Source organism: Desmodus rotundus, chromosome 10 (assembly GCF_022682495.2).
Source record: "Desmodus rotundus isolate HL8 chromosome 10, HLdesRot8A.1, whole genome shotgun sequence".
In the NCBI taxonomy this organism is placed as follows: domain Eukaryota; kingdom Metazoa; phylum Chordata; class Mammalia; order Chiroptera; family Phyllostomidae; genus Desmodus; species Desmodus rotundus.
This window is the reverse complement of record NC_071396.1, coordinates 1,507,875-1,527,531: the sequence shown is the minus strand read 5'-3', so window position 1 is coordinate 1,527,531 and position 19,657 is coordinate 1,507,875. Positions and strand designations below refer to the sequence as shown.

The following is a 19,657-nucleotide window of genomic DNA, read 5'->3' as shown; positions in this document are numbered from 1 at the left end:
TCTGAACTTCTTTCATAAGAGAGAAATAAAAGTCTTATGTAAGCCTTCCTTGTTAGTTGTTATTCTGGTTTTTCTCTTGTATGCAGTGAAATCTAATCCCCAAAATATAATTTTGATGGGGAAAATGCTGTTCATAAACATTTTGAGTTTTTCAAATAGAATGTCAGACCAAAAGAAGTTTGCTCCGTTAGCAAAATCAAAACAAATCGGAAAACACACGCATTGCTCTGAAGAAACCAGATCTTATTACTCTGAGGAACAACGGGGACGATTCACGAAAACCTAGAACTACTCTTGTTCATTTGAGCGACAGTTCCTTGATCCAGGCTTTTCCATGGATTTGAGCAAAGAATAACTTAGATCGTGGGGAATGGACTGCACATTCATCACTTTGCCAGCATTAACCTCAAAGTACACGTCTGCTTTCATTGGGGGTGAAAAAAGACAGGCTGCCTTTTCAACCCTCAGCTGGGGAACAGGCCCCACGCAAACAGCAAACACCGCTTGACAAAAACAGGCAGAGCTGCCTTCGAAGTCTCAAAGTGTCAGCCCTATCTCTAGCCATCACTTACAGGACTGATATCTGCCAACGTTATCATGCAAAACATATTTACAGAGGCCAGCGGAGCTGCATCTGCCCGCCCCTCCGCAAAGAGGCAATGACATCAAGGGCCGTGTCACAAGCCTGGGCTGAGTCGGTGGATGGGAGCCAGTGTGGAGTTTCATTTGCTGTGTGATCCCCTGGCCCCTCAGCCCGGCAGCCTTCCCCTCTCCGCACGCCTAGCGCCTCTCCACTCCTGGGTTAATCATTTCTTTGCCAGTATCTGCCAAGAGTTCTTATCTGTTTTGCTGTCACTTTATAACAGGGTCCCCTTATCAACCTGCATAGAGTCACGTGACCCCATGTAGCCTATGAAAAGTTTCCGTTTTTCTAATTAGGCACCATCATGAAACTGGATGCATGGTTTACGGCAGGTCACGAATGCTAAAAAAAGTACAGAGTCCAGGGAGAGACTTACTTGGAACTTTCTGAATTCTTGGATTTTTTTTTCCTTGCTTTTTTCAGACTTTCAGCACAGGTCAGCGTGGTCAGGTGCGTCCTCTCACAAGTCCGCAAATTTCACAAGCTGCACTTTTTCTTGTGCCCAATGATTTCTGCTGCGCGCCAAAGGACCACCTGTGATTTCAGTAAGAATGTCTTCCAGGTTGCACCCGGGGGGGCTACAAGAACCCCTGAAGCATGGACAGACACCTGTTGGTAAGTAGGAGTCACTCTACTGATTATCTGTTTGTTATTCTGCTCTGCCATGAACCCGTGTAATTTCATTGATGCTTTTGGTATTGTTACCGCTTTCCTGCTGTGTTTATGAAAAGCACATAAGCCCGTCTATATCACACACTTATCTTTCCTGAAGTTCAACAAGAGCAAGTGGATACTTCAAATAGTATTTGTTATACCCAATGTTGTTGGTATCATTCTATGAGCCTAAAGTAGCTGGGGCAATGTATCCATTCCATCCCTAATACTTTCTGGGAATTTTAATCAGAAATAATAAGCTAACATGTGAACCTGAAATAAATGAACCGTATGGGCTGATCGATCACTGATCAAACTTTATCGGACAGCTTCCGAACATTTGTGAAGTTACAAGCCACACCACGGTGCCCTGTCTCATTCATAGCAGATACCATAGCAAATCTTTGGGTTTTCTGGCAAGGAAAAGTCATACAAAAAAAAAAACAAAAAACCATATACGATCATTAGTTAAGGATTACTGTCTGTTTGTCAAAATAATGGCCATGTCTTGTTTTTATTAACATAAGTCCACAAGGATAATTTTCATTAAAAAAAAAAAAGGAGAGAAAGTCACGAACTTGTTAATGTCACGGCAAGAAAGCACTGGATCCATCCTGAAAGTGGGGGGCCAGGGGGAGCGAATCCCAGAGGTCTGCAGTTACTGGTCTCTTGGAGGTCCTGTGCCTCTTCCGGTCCCCGGGTCTTGAAGCCCTTTCCTGGGCTGCCTCGGGGTTTCCCTGCGCTCCGAGCCCCAGCTTCTGCGGGGCAAGGAGGAACGCCCAGGCTCGGCCTCTCCCGCCCGCTCCCTTGATGACCAGCTGACCCCATGAGTGCAGTGATTGCTTTTTTATGGGCGCACTACACCCCGGCGTGTATCAATGAGGAAATGGTGACCAAAAAGACGTCCTGTACCTACGAAGAACACCCGGGAAAGGCACGCAGGGCGCACCAGGGGACCGATTGCTCGGCAGATGAAAGAAGCAGGGGAACGGGGCTGACAAGGAAGCACGGAACGACTCCAAATCGTTTTCGCGGGTGGCCTGTCCCTGCAGGCGGCAGCCGGGAGGGGCGTTCTGTGGGCTCGGCGTCGGGGACGCGCGGCGAGGGCCAGCTCAGCCGGGGCCGCGGGCGGCGCGCGCGGGGACCAGAACGCACCGGGCCGCGCGCGAGAGCAGGGCGGGGCCGCGAGACCACACACGCCGATCGCCGGGCGCAGAGCTCGGGCCGCGGGTGGGTTCAACAGGGTCAGGGGTGGGAGGTGGCGCGCTTGCATTCCCCTCGGCCACCGCCACCCGCGCCGGAGGTCCCCAAAGCGCGGAACACCTGCCGCTGGGGGGTTGGCTGGCTGCAGAGGCCGGGAACGCGCGGACGTCTTCCTCCCGGAGAGACTGCTGCGGCTGCGCCTCGGGAAAAAGTACCGAGGGAGGCACCCAGCCAGCCTCCCCAACACCCTAAACGTGTCCAAGCGCTTCCCTGCGCCGGACTCCGGGATAACAAAATTCCGGGCCATTTCCCGGCAAACGAGACCTCTTTCCGGATCTTGCGCGCAGCCACCCGCCCCTTCCCGGCCCGGCACACTCCTCCCCATTCCCTGGTATTGCAGCCCTACGGGTGGTTGAGATGTCCGGGTCTGGAATCTCTGAGTCACCGAGGAGGCTGCTGGCAGAGCCCATGCGTCCACGGGGCAGCCTCGGAGGAGTGCTGAAGAGTCCATCCGTCCCGGGTTCTCGGCTAGACAGTCACCCAAAGGGCTGACTGAGAAAGAGGGGCCAGTGCCGAGTCATCAGACGGAACAGTAGAACCCAAGAGGCTGACCCCTATCCCCCCTCCCCCCGGGGGCGAGCTGCCTCGCAGACTGGGCTCGGACTGCCCAGGGCTGGCCCACTGAGCAGAACCCCCCCACACAGCTGTTCACAGTGTCTGAGGTCGCCTGGCAGCTTTGAGATGGGACAGGGGACAGAGGTTCTCAAAACCGTGCCCAAGGCATGGAAGGGTCGGTCAGCATTGCCGACTGCACAGCAATTCTGCGTGTCTACTTGCGCGTGGGCCTCTGTTTATTTAAAAGCTGCCTCTCTGGGCCCCTGCTGGGCACCAGAGTGCTCTGCTCTGTGGTCCCCGTGGCCTCCTGGAGTCTCGTTTTATTGCAGTGACCACGTCTGGGAAGCCCTGTGCCCACAAGTCTCTCTGCAGTGGAAAGCAAGGGCCCCTGTGTGTCCCGCTAACCTCCAGAAACAGTCGCCCAGGCCCAGGCTCTGGCTCAGGGAAGCTGAGCTCTGCCACCTCCTCTCCTTCCCACCCCAGCCCAACCCACACCGGTGCTTCCGGAAACCTCCGCCCACAGCTGGGACTTGGGCGAAAGGACTTCTTTAGTGCCTCTTTGAATAAACCAAGAGAGGTTTGTGGAGGAAGGGAGGACAGAGGTTTGGCAATGCTTTTTTCACTTGACCCTTCCACCCAGACACCCAGTCTAGTGTTATCTGGGACTCAGCCTTGAACTTGAGCTGAGCCAGAGAAGGGCCCTGGGAAGGCTGCCACCTGGAGGCCCAGCCCCCACCAGCACCCCCAGGGACAGTCCTCACAGAGCAGGCTTCAGCATCAGGCTCCCCGAGCCCAGAACCCACCGCAGGGTAAAGCTACTTTGGGGGGCTGCCCGTCCTCACTCAGTCCCTTCTTGGAACAAAAACTTCCCGGAGAAATCCCGTTAGCTTCAAGGAACTGCGGGAGTCTGGGGGACACTGTGGTCTGGGGAGACCCAGAGAAGAGATGAGATGTGACCGGGGAGCTTGAGTGAGCCTGGGAGGCCCGTGAGGACTGAAAGCGGCCAGACACATTCCTGACATCTGCCCCTTTCTCAGTCTTTGAGGAGGCTCTGGTAGGTGTGTTTTGGGTGACTGATAAGAAAACACAAACCCAACCTCTAAACTCCAAATGCCCTGACCACAGAAGGGCAGAGGCAGCTTGGTGAGCAGTTTCAGATGGGGGAAGGGAGCTGGTCCCTGAGGATGGGGAGCACTCGGGCCAGCCGGTCACCTTAGCATCGCTGCCCAGTGGCCCCCTCCGGTCAGTCTCCTGACTGAGAGGTGCGTTTCGGGGAGGTCAGGGGGAGACAGAGGGAACAAAGGGGAGCTAAGTTGTACCCCGAGCATCGATGCTGCTTTCCTGGCTCGGTCGGTCGGATGAACCTATATGGCTGACTTTGTTAAAACCCTGTTTTACTGGTGAAAGCGCAACAGAGAGGTCAAGCGCTTTACTCAGGGCCCCACAGCTTTCGGGGAGAGCGAACCGCAAGCGGAACGCAGAGGTGCGAATCTCAGACGCTGGCTCTCTCCTCAAAGGGGCCCCTTACTCCCCCTCACTGCTAAGAAGGAGTTTTCATATAAAACAAGTGGCTGGATTCAGACTCCTCAGAAAGGCATTTGGGATTAAGGGATTTGTCAAGGGCTCTTTATCACCCTGCTCATTCCACAGGGGAAGTGAGACTTGAATCCCTCGTAGGCGGGCCTCAGGGTGGGGACAGCCCTGGGTGCTCGGGGGGCCCAGCAGGGTGGGCAACGGACAGAGCGGGAGAGGACACGTGGGGGAATCCAGAGCCACCGCTGGTCGTAATGAGCGGGTCCGAGAAGGACAGGGACCCGCTCAAAATGAGTGGCTGCCTTTAGAGAGAAGAGGGCTTTTCCTCTAAGAAGCCAGCCCGAGGTCCCCAGGGAGGTGGGACAGGGAGGGGTCCTTTAAGTACCTCCACCCTTTCTTAAGCACTCGTGACAAATCAGGGTGTGTCTCCAGCAGAGCCATGCGGGTCCCACTCCTGCCCGCACTCTAGCTTGGTGCCGACTCCAGTCTCTGCTTCTGGATTCTAGATTCCACAGCCTGTGCCCCACCTCCTCCTGCGGTCCCGACAGGACAGGGATAACCCGTGGGGACCCCCCCACCAGGTCCCCAAAGCAAGTTCCCAGTTTCCAGACCAGAAGCCCAGGGGAAAGCAAAAGCACTTCTCCCCACCTCGGGGCATGCTAGCCACCGTCTCTGAGTCACAAAAACTGTCTGTAGGTTAGAGGGGAGGTGACATGCCCCCCCCAACTGCACAGCCCTAACGTGTCCCCAAGTCCATGGGGGCGGTGCCGCCGCAGGCCCTGCCTGCCTCTGCAAACACGCACTGTCTTTGCTGTCCACGAGGGACTCCACCTGCTTGCTGCCACGGCTTGCTGCCACGGCTTCCCTCCACTGTCGCTCTGCAATCTCCGGACCCAGAGACCCCGGCAGGGGGCTCGCCCAGGGCAGGAGCCCCGAGGCCCAACCCAGTGTGACCCAGAATTAGGGAGTGTTCCCTCTGAATCTTCCAGTCTGGTCGGACTCTGGTGACCGCTCTGCCGGAACAGCCAGTCCAGGCTGAGGAGGGGCTTGGGGACGAAGGGAATTGTATTCCAAGGGCTCCGCTGGCTTCACTGGGGGCTGGGTGGCCTGCTGGTGCCGGGTTGGCCCTGGGGAACGTCACTCCTCGTCCGTCCCGAGGATGGCAGGGTGGCTCCAGTTCTGGGCTGGAGCTGACGGCTCATCCCCATTTCAATCAGAGAGCAGAAGGGGTGGGTGAAATTGGACCACCCTCCCCCCCAAACTTGTGTCCCCAGCCACCCATCTCCCCCAGTGGTCCCTCGAAAAGTCATGAGTGCTCCCAAGGTGGGAGGCGCGGGGTCCCCGGGTGGGGACAGGGCACCCTAGAGAAAATAGTCAAAAAGTTCTACAGTGAAGCCTCCATCCAGGGAGCTGCGGGTTGCCGAAATCCAGTCGGGCCAAACTCCTCAACCTCACCTTCCCCGCCGCCCGGGCGAGGGTGGGAAGCGGCCTGCGGGAGGGAGGGGCGGAGCCTGGAGGCGCCCAGGTCCCGGGGACACCTGGCACGCTCAGCCGCGGGGAGGACAGGGCCGGCACGCGGCAGGTGCAGACGGAGCGGAGCCCGCGGTGCTTATTTTCACGGACATTAGAAAGGGATTGTTCTTTTTTTTAAAAAACAAAACAGGACTTTTCGCCTATTCAAGTTTATCTCTTCAAAGCCTCAGCCAATACGAAGGTCCTTGTAATGTATAGACTTGAGTGGCAATTTAATTCCTCTTTACTTAAAATCTCCTGCTGGGGACTCCTGCCGGGAGGGGTGCGGGGGCGGCGCAGACAGCCCAGCGCCCCGCGCCCAGCGGCGGACTCTGGAGTTCTTGCTAAACTTCATTCCCGGAGAAAAGCGAAGCGCTTCTCGGGCTTTTCGAGTGGGAAGGGCGGACACGTAAGGCGAGCCCGAGGTCAGGGGACTGGGAAGCCGCCTCTTCTGAGGTTTCTGCTAGAGATTTGGGGGGCGGGGGGTGTGGTGGAATCTAGATTGTTTTTTTCTGGGACTGAAAAATTAGACACATGCTGTGAGAAAAGTAATGCGTTTTTCTGGTTTCTCAAAAAACACCGAAAAGTAGGACTGGAGGAAGCTTTGGAAATTGTTTCCAAGGACGTAGATTCGCGAGTCTGGTGGGAGGAGGGGTCATGTGAGGTTCTCCCCCAGCCGCCGGGACAGGTGGGTCTTCCACTCGCGCCTTCGGCAGCCTGAGTTTGCCGAGCCCAGGAAACTTGAACCACCGCTGAGGACCTTGACGTCGTGTCCCTTTGCAGCCGTCGGCGTTCAGCCCAGGTCAAGGGCAGGTTGCTCCCCGAGCTGCGGGCGGGTAGGAGAGCCGACGCGTGGGGAGTGCGAGGCCCTCTTGGCGGCGGCGCGCGGGCGAGTGGGGCGCGTGGCCTGCAACGCTGCGCCGGAATGAAATACGCCAGGGCCGCGCTCCCCGCGCTGATCAAGGCTGCGGGAGCCTCCCCGAGCCTTCAGCCTTTATAATTGCAACCGTCAATCAACGCGTTCCGACCGCAGGAACCGCAAGGAGGAGCCCTGGAGACCCCCCCGCACCCCCACCCCCGGTCAGAAAGAAGGCAGGGGCGACGGGGCGTGGAGGGCAGGGGAGGGAAGTGTGCCCTAAGTGGGCAGGCGCGCAGGGAAGACCCTCAGATCCGGCACCAGGCCTGCGGGTGTCTGAGCTTGTCCCCACCGAGGGGCTGTGTCCCGCGGAGAAGGGGGCGCCTTGTCCTTTCAAACCGGTCTGTGTGTCTGTGGGTCAGTCCAGACCACATGGGCCCTGTCCTCCGCCCCACGCCATGGCCGCCCCTTCCTGCTCGCCCTGCGGCCTCTGCCACCTGGACCCATCCCCAGGTGACAGCCCGAGGCCGCGCAGGCAGCGCGGCCCCTCCTCTCCAGCCCTCGGGGAGGGTGTCCTAGGACACCCAGACTCCGCACAGGGCGAGTGGGTGACGGGTTCTGAGAGGTGGGGTGGGGGACACGCAGCGGAATGGGAGGGTCGAGGGACCAGAGGTCAGTGGTCACGCGAGGGCGTGGGGAGGGTGCTGGCGATGTGCCTGGCGGAGGAAGCCAGGCACCGCCCCTCGCTCTGCGGCCGCCCCAGGGATGCGACAGAGCTGCTGAGACGCGGAAGGCGAGAGCGAGTCCTCTCTGAGAAGAGCCAGCACCAGCAGAAGAACCCGCTACCCTCACCGCCTCTGATCCAAAGCGGAGTGGGGGAAGCGGGATTCCGAGGGCACCTGGATGGGACTGGCCCTCGCCTGCAGGACACCGCCTGCGCCCTCCGTACCCCTTGGTTTTGCTGCTCGTGAAGCAGCGCGTGGCCTGGCCTGGACCTTCAGCGAAAGCCAAAGGCCTGGGGCCTCCCCTCCTTCCCAGGGCTGCGCACTATTCTAAGGGCGGATATTTAAAACCTGGGCCCCCACCCTACCTGCCCCTCGCCCCTCTCGTTTAGTGAGGAGGTAGAGGAATGACAGCTGTCCTTCCACCCCCACCAGCCCCCACCTTTGGGGGAGGGGCAGAGGTGCGAGGGGGCACGGGCTTGGCCCTGAGAGTCGCTCTGGGTTAGTACTGAACCCGAAGTTCTCCTGCGCGGGGTCGACCCCACCTCGAGTCCAGAGGCGGCTTTCGGCCCTTACCAAGGGTCTGCTTCTTTCCATCCTTTCGAGTCCTTCTCCCGCCCCTCCCACCAGCAGCATCAGGCTGCCAGCCCGAGCTGGGGAGGCGGCATAAGTGCCCCCACAAGCTCTTTGATGGCACGGGAAGGACCCCGTCCTAAATTAAGGCTTTGCACTAAACTAATTTACTGATTTTCAAAGGTCACCTGAATCCACAGGCAAAGCCCTGATTTGGGCCCTGAAATTAACTCCTGTTGTGGAAATACATACATATATATATATATATATATATATATATATATATATATATATAATTTCACAGTGATATTCAAAACAACTAGTTGTCTACTATGGATCGACAAACTGGAAAGTGTGAGCATCTTAATTACTAATTGTAGCGACTCCAGCCCGCTCCCCTTTGCAAACTGATGGACAACCCCCCACCCCACCCCAGCCCCCAGTTTCAATGTTTCCATGGAGCCTGAAGCTGCTACTAAAACCAACATTCAGTAAAGGTAAACTGTGAATAGGCACCGAGCAGCCAGCCAGCGAGCAGTCCGTGCAGCGGGCGCGGGCGGGCGGGGAGCAAGGCTTTCCTACCCCAGTGCGGCTGTGCGCAGCCCAGACTGGAGCCGCTCTCAGCCGTCACACACTGCACGGGCCGCTCGAACAGAAGACGCGCAGATTTCTGAGATGGAAGCCCACCCCCTCTTGCGTGGACTCGGGTCGTGACCCGTCTCCAGCACACACTGCACCTCACAGGCCGCCAGGAGGCTGGAACACGCTGGTCTCATCTCATTGGGATGAGACCTGGAAACCTGAGAGCGGTGGCTGCGCTGGCGGCCGAGGAGCTCGCCCAACAGATGGCTCTTTAAAACTTTAGGAAGTGCTGGGCCCTGGGCCTCCTGCGGCTCGGCCCACCGAGGAGACGCCAGGGTGGAAAAGGAAAAGCCCAGGCTGACGTTTGCGTTCTACACGGGGCGCAGTTCACTAAAATTCAGGAAGCCTGTCGCCAAGACAACCTTGGTTTGGGGTGCGGGGTCGGGGGCGGGGAGGCGCTAAGTGAGTAAAGGAACTGGAAAGGAGAAACAGGGGTAGGTATTCCTCCAATTTCCGGCAAGTGAGTGAACTCTCGGCGGCAGCGACGTGGCTGCTCCGCCACGCCAGGGCGCCAGGGCGCCAGGGACCCGCGCGGACTGAGCGTCTCTGGGAAGGGAGCCTGGAGACCCTGGCGAGGCGGTCGGCTCAGCTTTTGAAAAGAGCAGCCAGCTGAATGCAACATCTTTCCCCTTTAGATTGTTGAATACGGTGTTTAAGTACCCCCCCCTTCAGCCCCTCGCCGACGTACACACGAGGGCGCACCCCACACCCCATCCCTCCGCTCGGCTCCCCCTCGGCTCACGGAAATCGCAGCCCCAGCCTTCCAGCCGCCGCAGCTGCGTTCAGACAGAGGTCGCCTCTCGCCCGCTGTAAGACCCGGAAGCATCCCGGTCCCCCGCCCCAGGCCTGGGTGCGGTGGGAGGGGGGTTAGGCGGGGTGAAGAGGTTGGGGCCGGCGCGGGGACTAGGGCGTGCTCCGCCTCCTCATTGGCTGGCGCGTGGGGTCCGACCCGAGCCCGGAACCCGAGTCCCCGGTCACTGTCATCACCCCTGATCGCAGGCTCCCCTGCCCCCGGCCCACTTACCTCCCTTCTCCCCCTGGTCCCCTCTTCCCTTCCTGCACCGTCACCCTCGGGGCTGCGAAGAGCTGCCCTGGGACCCACGGGAGGCGTGAAGGAGGCGGGAGAGCGAGGCAGGAACTTCACACTCCTCACTTGTGACTGCGCGCGCCAGGGAGCAGGGATAGGAAAGGGGCGGAGAGGAGAGAAGTGCAGCGCGCGCCAGAGACCCCGGCCGATCCTGAGCTCGGCGGCGCACGAAGGGTGGGAGTCGCCGAGCCGTTCGGCTGCAGAGAGTGCGGCCCCGCGGTGCGGCGGCACCTCTGCCCGGCTGCTCCTGCTGCGCACCGAGAGCTCGGCGCGTCCGGATCCGCGCCCCGGGCAGCTGCGCCCTCGCCTCTGTCTCCGCCTCCACCCTCGCCGAGCCGAACCAGCGCGCTCGGGCTCCGCCGGGTCTCGAGCCCTCTGTCTCCTCCTCGCGGCTCCGGGCGGCTCAAAACTGCGGGACTGGACGGAGCACAGGGGTCCGGACTCGCAGCCCCGGAGGAGGCTGAGGCACACTCCAGCGAGCGGGAGGGCGAGCGGACGCCCCCAGCGCCCTATCCTTCTTACCGCCGGAGCTGAATCTGCGTTCGCGCCCAGGTGCGGGGCTTTCTGACAGACACCAAGCCCCTCTCCCCGCCCGCAGCCGCCTTGTCATGCTGCCTAAAGTGGAGACGGAAGCCCTGGGACTGGCTCGATCGCATGGGGACCAGGGGCAGATGCCGGAAAACATGCAAGGTAAGCGGCGCGGCGCGGCATTCCGGCTCCCCCGGCCACAGTGCCCGGGCTCCTCGCGCCTGGTGTGGCCGGGTCGGCCACGCGCGGGCGTCAGGCCCCCTCTCCAGGCAGGCATAAAAGTTTATGGCTCTAGAACCATGCGGGGGGGACACGTTTTCCAAGTAATGCCTGATTGACCGCTTCTAATTAAGAAGAGAAGCTTCGCGCTCTCTGGCCACCGGAGTGGAGGCTTCAGGCTGAAGGTAGCTGAGAATGGAAAGGAGTGTGTCACTGGAAACCCGAGCAGGTTCTCGGTCCCCGGAATCGGTGGGGAGGTGACCCGTGCGCTGGTGTGGAGAACAGTCTGCTCGGGGAAGTCCCCTGCAGAAAGAGAAGGTGACGGCGGCAAGGCTTGTCTCGGGCGTTCACATGCAGATGGGCAACCCCAAGGCCCAGGCATGCACTCTGGGAACTGGCTCCGACCCAGGCAAGTTCAGAAGAGCGGGCAGAAGTGAAGAACCAGACGTGGCCCCAACCCCATGCTCTGCGAGAGTCCTTCTCGAAGGGGTGGGGGAGGGTTGGGCCGTGTAATTCGCGCCTCGTTGCAGCCCGAGAGTGGGGCGCGTGGGGGTCATGTGTATTTCTCCCTGCTCCCGATCGCTAACAAAAACTGGCTCTCGCTGGCTGCGCTTTTACCGAATTCCCAAATCGCGACTCCGGCTCTGGCTGCAAGAAGCCCTTCAGAAGTTTGCCGCAGAGGCCCTGGGCGGGGGAGGGAACAATGAATGCTCGGAAGGGTTACGGTCTTCCACACTCGGCGCTGCCCGCGCGCGCGCACGATGTACGGGCAGGCAAGCCTGTGATCCCTGAACGCTTCCTGCCGTCCCCGGGAGCGAACTTGAAAGGGCTGGGAGGTTTCGGGATCAGAGTTCAGGGCTGGTGAGCTCACCGCTCGGCCGCGCTCGAGAAACTGGCTGGCGGGGTGTGGGGGGGGTTGGGGGGGGCGGCAGGCCTGGGGTCTCTGCGATCCTGGGGTCTCTCCAACCCTCCAGGAAGGGCTGTGCAAGTCCCCAGGGCTGAGACCAAATTAGGGGTTGGCTGTGGAGGGAACCGGTTTGGCCCAAAGTGGCCTTTCCTGGTGGTCCCTGGGGTCCCCCGCGCATTGGCAGCACGGGGCACGGCGTGGAGAAGCCGACCTGCTGCCAGAGAAGCCCTGTCCGGGGACCCTCAGCCGCCCGCTGCCGAGAGAGAGGATTCCTTTGGGCGACCGTGAGGCCGGCGCGATTTTTGAGTCCAAAAGGGAAGTTTCTGCTTCTCATCCTGACTCGTGTGTTTCCGTGGGACCCACGGAGACGCTGGAGCCTGAAGTTTGGGGGGGGGGTATGGGAGGGAAATACCATTACAATATTTTCTTTGTAAAGTTTGAGAGGGGCATTCTTGACACGACCCCAAAGCAGAACGTTCATTTTCCCTGTGCCCCAAGCTCCAGAAGAGCCGCTGGCCGCGCGCGCCGGCGCGCGCTCTTAGCCTTGGGCACGAAAGCGCCTGGCTAGGCTTCCTCTAGGCCACACGGCCCGAGAAGAACCCCTGGGGAGGAGCCCTTCGGGACGCAGACCCCATTCCCACGTTTGCTCTGGTTTCAGCCTGAGACGCGCCAAAGTCCGACGCGTGGGGAGAACCGGCTGCATAGAGACGTGCGCCCAACTTCGGAGGAACTTCTCCACGGGCCTCTAAGGCCCCAACTTTGCAAGGCCCCACCTTCCCTCCACTTTCTCAAGATAGGGACTTCTTTGTCCCGACGGATTCCGTTCTCCAAACGCCTTCCTGGGTTACACCACCTGGGGAACTCTGAAAGACGCCCCCCGTGTTGCACAAAGGCGTCTGTCTCCCTGCACGGCTTCCGTGTTTGAATTTTCCAAGAGTGTCCCCACCCCAGCCCCAGCCTTTTCGGTGTAGGGTCCCCACAGTGGGCTCCGAGTCCCCTGTGAACGGTGGTGTCTCCGTGCCCCTTAGGTGCGAAGTTGGAGTTGACTGTATTGGGGGACAAGGAGGGAGGAAATAACAGACGTGGTAAAGTACACTTTTTTTCCGTCCCTAAAACGTGCCGCAGACAATAGTCACGAGTTTTAGGATTGATGAGACTGCATCGAACTTCTCCAACCTTCCATCTCCCCAAACCCCAGGTTCTCAAAACGGGGGCACCGCCTGCTTGGGGCGGGGACCCAGGCAGACGTCCTGGACGACCGGGCTCCGTGGCTTCTTATTTCTGTACGCGGAGCCCAGCGGCCGGCTCTGCTGGAACACTTTCCCCCCATTCCCCCCCAAAACTATGCCTGACTCCAGGTTCAACCCCAGCCCAGGGCTCTGAGTCAGCGGTGCTGGACGCGGGCCACCAAATTCTACCCCTCCCCACGGCCCCTTCCGGGGCCCACAGAATCCTTACAGAAATTTTAAAAGAGAGAGAGAGAGAGAGAGAGAGAGAGAGAGAGAGAGAGAGCGAGCACAAATCACTGGCAAGGAACCCGCTAAAGAGACAGAGTGGCCAGGTATTTGGGAGATGGGGCAGCTACTTCTCTTTCCTTTTCGGTAAACAAATCAGGAAACTTCTGCTCGGCCATCGGTTCCCCATCCCCCCCTCCCCGCCCCCTGCGAATGCCACTGATTAACTTAAAACAAACCGAGCCGGTGTTTGTGCGCCTGTGTTAGGGGAGGTTGAGCAACTGCGAGAGGCTAGTGCGTCCCGCGGGTTCACAGGACGGTGCCCGAGGGCGCGCGACCTGTGCGGGCGGCGCAGACTCGGAGTCTCGGGAAGGGACTGGACCAGGTACGGTCTGGGGCCCCTCCGGCCACTGCGCTCCTGGGCACCGACGATCCACCTTCGCCGAACGAAGACGCTCGGCGGGGCTGCGGGGCTGCGTCCCAGGAGGACTGTCGCCCGGTCACCGCGGCGCGGCCCGCGGCCTCATTTCGGGTTAACTGCACCAGGGCGATCTCGGGGTGTTTGCATTTTGCAGGGAAGATCGAAAACAGGTGAAGTTCAGGCCAGGACTTCCGTGGTTGGGACGAGCCCAAACCCTCCCGTGTCTCTTTGACTCCTTTTTTTCCCCCACCTCCCTTCTTGCGCCTTCCCTTTTCCTTTTCATTTTTACACAAGATTTTCAAATGGGCGGCGATGAGAGTATCCGGATCCGGGAGACCCGGTTCGGTTAATCCCCACCGGCCTGAACATCGGGCGCCGCTGGCTGTCGGGAAGGGGCGCTGCTCAGACCCGGGTTTCTGGGGTCAGATTGAGTTTCTCTGCCAAGGGCTTGCAGTTCCGCATGGCGACGTGCTGGCCACGAACTTCCTCCCAGAGCGGGGGACATTGGGTGTGCTTGTTTCGGTCCCTCAGGCAAAGGTGACATTTTTTGGAACTTTCAAGGAAGTTTCAAAGAAATACGAAATTGTTACTTAAGGCAATTCCTGTTTGTAGTCGGATGGGTCGCTTTGCAGTCGTGTGTTGCACCGAGGTCAGTGGATAAATGTTGAAGCCATTGGAATTATTTTTAAGTTTAAAAAAGTATATGAACTTGCACACTCCTGGATGCGGAGAGATGGTTTACTTCCACTGCAGCGCAGGTCTCTAAAGAACCCCTGGGTAGAAATGATTGTTATTTTGTATCAACCCCGGAGTGTTGGCCCTCCAGCCCCCATCATGCTGTTCGCCGCCTACCGAGGGAATTAACTGGGTCCGTGTGTCCCTCTCTCTTCTCTTTCAGTGTCTCAGTTTAAAATGGTGAACTACTCCTACGATGAAGACCTGGAGGAGCTTTGCCCCGTGTGTGGGGACAGAGTGTCCGGGTACCACTACGGGCTCCTCACCTGCGAGAGCTGCAAGGTGGGCTTCCACGTTGCTACCTGAGAGATGGGGCGCTGGGGACCCGGGTCCACCACTGGGTGGCTTGGGGCAGCTCAGTGTGGGCTGTCTGTTTGAGACCCAATGGGAAAACGAGAGGGCAGGAGCCAGGGCTAGGGAAATGCGTCTTGGAATTGAATCCACAAGGCAAAGACGTGTATGCTGTTTAGAAAACTTTGCCATTCTCGTGGCTCGGAGGTATTTTACTGCAGTGGAGTGATGGAGCTGTGGAGATACTTCTATTTCTAACAGTCCTGAGTATTGATTTGGCTTGACTTGTGTGTATTTAAAGCATGTTGTTCTTGAGAGGGGCCATGACAAAGCGTTTCCCAAATACCTTCCAACTTCAGAGGCTTCTGGGCTGCGGCTTCAAACATTTGTTATCCCCAGACATAAAAGTCTAAATTCCCGACTCTATGGTTTCACCCTGATTTACTCCAGAAATAATTTTTAAGATTTTTGGAAATTTATATCATAAAAGAACAAGAAACCAGGTCTTAGTTTATAATAGAATAGTTTTCATGAATCTATGACCTATTTAAATGGAGGGAAGCAATCTGTGAAAAGTGCTATATTGTTATTAATATCAGTTAGATGTGAAGGGTTTATCTTAGACCTTTCATATATATATATTCCCAGTATATTTGATACTCGCTGTGTTTCAAGATTTTTTTAAAGTGGAAAATTCAGTACAATTACTTAAACCACTGCCAGAAAAATGCCTTCCCTCTCAACATCAAAGGTCGTTTCACTTTATGGCTCGTAGGATGAACAGAAAAACTGTAGCGCCCCGGTTCACGTTGTTACTGTGTCATAACGCTACGGGTTTTGTTTCCGGGGACTCTTGGAGTGAAATATAAGGAAGCACACGTTCTGTGTTAAGCTCCATCTCTCTGCTCTCCTAGCCCCCCTATTAGTTTCACTTTTTTTTTTTAAACAGTTCCCACACTGAAATGCATTCCAGGGGAATTATGAACATTTTCCCATTTTTACTCTTTAAATCCTTTTGCTTTTAACCGCCTGATGTTGACATTTGTGAAAGATCTGCGATGTTCTGCTGGTCAGTTTTGCCACCGGCATTTTGCCGTGGTCTGTCACTGGGATTGCGTGGGACGCCATAAGCCAGGCCGGCGGCCCCACCACCTCTATCTGGGTGTGAAGGGCCGGAGGGAAGAGCACTGGTCCCTCCCGGGTGTAGTTTTCTCTGACTGTTGCCATGAAGTGGTGGTCACTCTCCGGAGTTGATGTGATTCTTCAGGAACAGACCTCCGGTGCCAGAAAAATCTGCACCAGGCCCTGGCGCTGTTGGGGAGGGTCCATCTTGTTAAAATGTAAAACAAACCAGAGACCCACCAAAGGGCTTCCATGGGGCCACGTAAAGATCTGCGGGTGATTTCCTTAAAATGAAACAATGGAAGAGAGACGGGTGTTAGGTGTATAATGTGTCTCACTATTTTCTCTGTCTTACAGGGATTTTTTAAGCGAACGGTCCAAAATAATAAAAGGTACACGTGTATAGAAAACCAGAACTGTCAAATTGACAAAACACAGAGGAAGCGCTGTCCTTACTGCCGATTCCAAAAATGTCTAAGTGTTGGAATGAAGCTAGAAGGTAAGACTCTTCTAAACACGCCTGCCTGTTCACACTCCAAGGACGTGGAATTTAAAACAACATTGTATCTATAATATAGTAACATTATTGTCCTGGTCTTTTACCACCACTGACAGTGATGTAAGACTTTGTGTTTTGTCCAAGGAAGAGATGGAGTTTCATTTTAACCCTGGTGAAATCAACCAGGAAAAACAATTTAATACCAGCGGTGCCCCGCTTTGGGTTTTTTTTTTTGGGGGGGGGGGTAAGCTGCATTTGATGGTAAAAATAAAAATAGGTTAGCTGAAAATAAGACACAAGCAATTCAACTGAGAACAAATAAAAATAATCTGCAAAAACAATCCTCAAGCTTTCAAATCAGAATGCCTGAGTGAAAGTTCACCTAGAACCTTTTTTAAATAGATGTGCCCGTTATAAGTGTGGCCACCAATTGCGTGCTTCCTGGCTAAGGATGAGCGCTCACCGTCAAAAGTTTCATCTCATGGAGAGTGTTGATTTGGACAGTGTGGGAACACACTTTTTTTTTTTTAACTAAGATCATGACTGAGCCTGCAAAATAAAAAAGTCAAGAAGCAGGAAACTTGGAAAATGACGAACAGTTCGAAAGCCACCTTAAACTTGACGTTGAAAGAGCAGAGCCAGGCCTGACAATGACCGTGCAGATTGGCAGGCGGGGAAGCTCCTGTGTGCCTGCCGCTTATAATTTGTCGTTGGTGGGCGACTGTGGTGTGTCGCTGCTCTTCAGACGCCTGCCTACCAACCCCCCTGCACACACACAGATTACGTGGGCTGCAAATGACACAGTGGTGGCGGTGCACACCACGGGCAGGAGCGGGCACAAGAGACCGCTGTCTGATCGGTGAGACGCAGGCTGGTTGTGTTTGGAGTTTTTCTGTTATGCCGAATGCAGGCTGGCCTGACATACCCCAAACTCCCAGTAAGTCTGCTGAATTGCTAAAAGATCCCTTCCTAATAGAAGGAGCCGCTTTGGTTATCACGAGCGCTGTCATGTCTGTGTGACTTCTAACAAGAGACTGAAAGGAAGTAATGGGTGTTTATTAATTTCTTTATCGGTAATCACTTCTTTTTCAAAAGCCAAATAATGTGAGAGAGGCGTACTGTAGTAGGAGAACTAGAAAATAAAATGTCAAAAATTCCATGTTGTGATTTCCTAGGATGTCATTGATATTTTTAACAAGAGAAAAAGGTTGCATTTCTTTACCTGAAAAAATGCATATATTTTCTTAACTGTACGTCACTGGCATTACCAGTGAAATGGAAAGACTGACTATTCAGTAAATTCTCACCCGTGTGGGGAACTCTGCTATCTCTGGGTGCCTAGTTTTGCCATAAATTGTTAATGTTGTACTAATCCTGAGATAAAAACCTCAAAAACGTCACCTCCAGCCATCTCAGCATGACACAAGCTGTCAGAGGTCACTGGCATCTGTCCACTGGCCGCTATGGGCTTGGAGCGAGTGACTGACTTAGTAGACGTGGCCCCGTACTCCGTGCCGCGCTGTGACAGTGGGCTACCAGGACAGCTTCTGAAGTGAATTTGCTTTAATTATGTCCGGTTTGGCTAAACTTGGAAACAATCACCACATCAGATGACCTGATCAAGTCCAGGTGAAAATCATTTTGCAACGAGAAGTATGTTCCCAGCCCTTTTGCAGCGAATCAGCCGCCATGGCTTTGAAGGAGGAGGATGTTCTAAGAGAAAATACTCACAGTGCCACCTAGAAATGGGTTATTGGGATGTCTTTTTTTTCTCTCGGCAGTGTGGGTTTCTACAGAGAGAATCACAATGTAACTGGCATAATAGCAACAGATGCTTAGGAGAAAAACGATGCTCCTAAGCAACACAGTATCCTCTAGGAGTGGCAACAATTAGGGGGATCTCTCAGTGCACCCCAGGGCTACTAGGTCCCTCCATATCCCAAATATTTGTTTGGTGATAAACACCCTTGGAGGAAACAGTTCGTAAATAATGAGGACGGGGCTTTGCAGGGGATCTTTGAGGACTATTACAAAGGAAACAACCACACATACCACTTCTGGTCAATTTCCCGTATGTCGAAACAGCGGGCTATCTGGGGAATGCTAATAACTTACACCTTATTTATGCCCTGACTTCCCTTTGCCGCCCCAACAGCGGTGAGGGCCGACCGCATGCGCGGAGGGAGGAATAAATTCGGGCCGATGTACAAGAGAGACAGGGCCCTGAAGCAGCAGAAGAAAGCCCTCATTCGCGCCAACGGGCTGAAGCTGGAAGCTGTGTCTCAGGTGATCCAGGCAATGCCGTCCGAGCTGGGCATCTCCTCCGCCATCCAGAACGTGCACCCCGCCTCCAAGGGCCTACCTCTGAGCCACGCTGCCTTGCCTCCCACAGACTACGACCGGAGTCCCTTTGTAACCTCCCCCATCAGCATGGCCATGCCACCTCACGGCAGCCTGCAAGGTTACCAAACCTACAGCCACTTCCCCAGCCGGGCCATCAAGTCCGAGTACCCCGACCCCTACACCAGCTCGCCGGAGTCCATCCTGGGCTACTCGTACGTGGACGGCTACCAGACCAGCTCCCCGGCCAGCATCCCGCACCTGATCCTGGAACTTTTGAAGTGCGAGCCGGACGAGCCGCAAGTGCAGGCCAAGATCATGGCCTACTTGCAGCAGGAACAGGCGAACCGGAGCAAACACGAGAAGCTGAGCACCTTCGGGCTGATGTGCAAGATGGCGGACCAGACGCTGTTCTCCATCGTCGAGTGGGCCAGGAGCAGCATCTTCTTCCGGGAGCTGAAGGTATGTGCCCGCGGCGGGTCCCGCTCGAGCGAGACCCTGCTCTCTTCCTAATTAGCGTGCTCCCGGGGCTGCGCGTGCCCTGGTTTTGATGTCCTCTGTTGCCCCCCGCCATTTATGGAGTCCCCGTCTTTGGGTCACTTGCAGAGATGAACCTTGACTTCAGGACGCACGCAGCTCGACTTCGTGGGGCTGCTGTGTAGCTCTTAATTTGTAGGGGTGACATTCAAGGTAAAATATGGGAAACAGGCTCTTTTTTTTTTCCTGGAAAGTACAAGGTCTTTATTTATTCCCTTTAACTCAGATGGTTTATGGCTAGATAATTTAAGTCAATGGGAAACTGCACCAGGTAAACTTGAAAAAAAAAATGACCGAGTCAAGACCTAGCTTATAATGGGGTCGTTTTAAAAGAAAAAAAAAAGTGCCAACATTGAGTTGTGGTGAGGCTCAGATCCCACCACCGGTTAGCGGTATCAAGTCGGTATTTACTGCCTGTTTACCTTGACTTTTGGTTGGTAAAGCCTTTGTTTTTGGAGCAAATTCCACTAGGATGTTTACTGGGTTTGCTGAGGGGGCAGCCCCTGCTGAGGGCCGGTCTGCTTGGCTCGGGTTAGGTCTCAGAGCCTGTGTCTGTCGTTGATG

At 56.0% G+C, this 19,657-nt stretch overlaps 1 protein-coding gene across 6 annotated transcripts in view; it reads left to right on the top strand.

Moving 5' to 3' along the window:
- Positions 1–973: 973 nt before the first annotated feature.
- NR5A2 (nuclear receptor subfamily 5 group A member 2) overlaps positions 974–19,657 on the top strand; it is an 84,188-nt gene continuing 65,504 nt past the window's right edge. The window contains exons 1-5 of one of the 6 annotated variants that reach the window (XM_045184591.2): positions 974–1,258; positions 10,639–10,730; positions 14,468–14,586; positions 16,075–16,216; positions 18,372–19,018. In XM_045184591.2, the coding sequence (XP_045040526.2) occupies positions 1,149–1,258; positions 10,639–10,730; positions 14,468–14,586; positions 16,075–16,216; positions 18,372–19,018 (1,110 nt within the window). In that variant the 5' untranslated portion in view covers positions 974–1,148. Of the gene's footprint in view, positions 1,259–10,592; positions 10,731–13,406; positions 13,534–13,611; positions 13,740–14,467; positions 14,587–16,074; positions 16,217–18,371; positions 19,019–19,657 lie in introns of those variants that run through there. The other 5 variants (XM_024576116.3, XM_045184593.3, XM_045184592.2 and 2 more) reach the window with 5 other exon arrangements.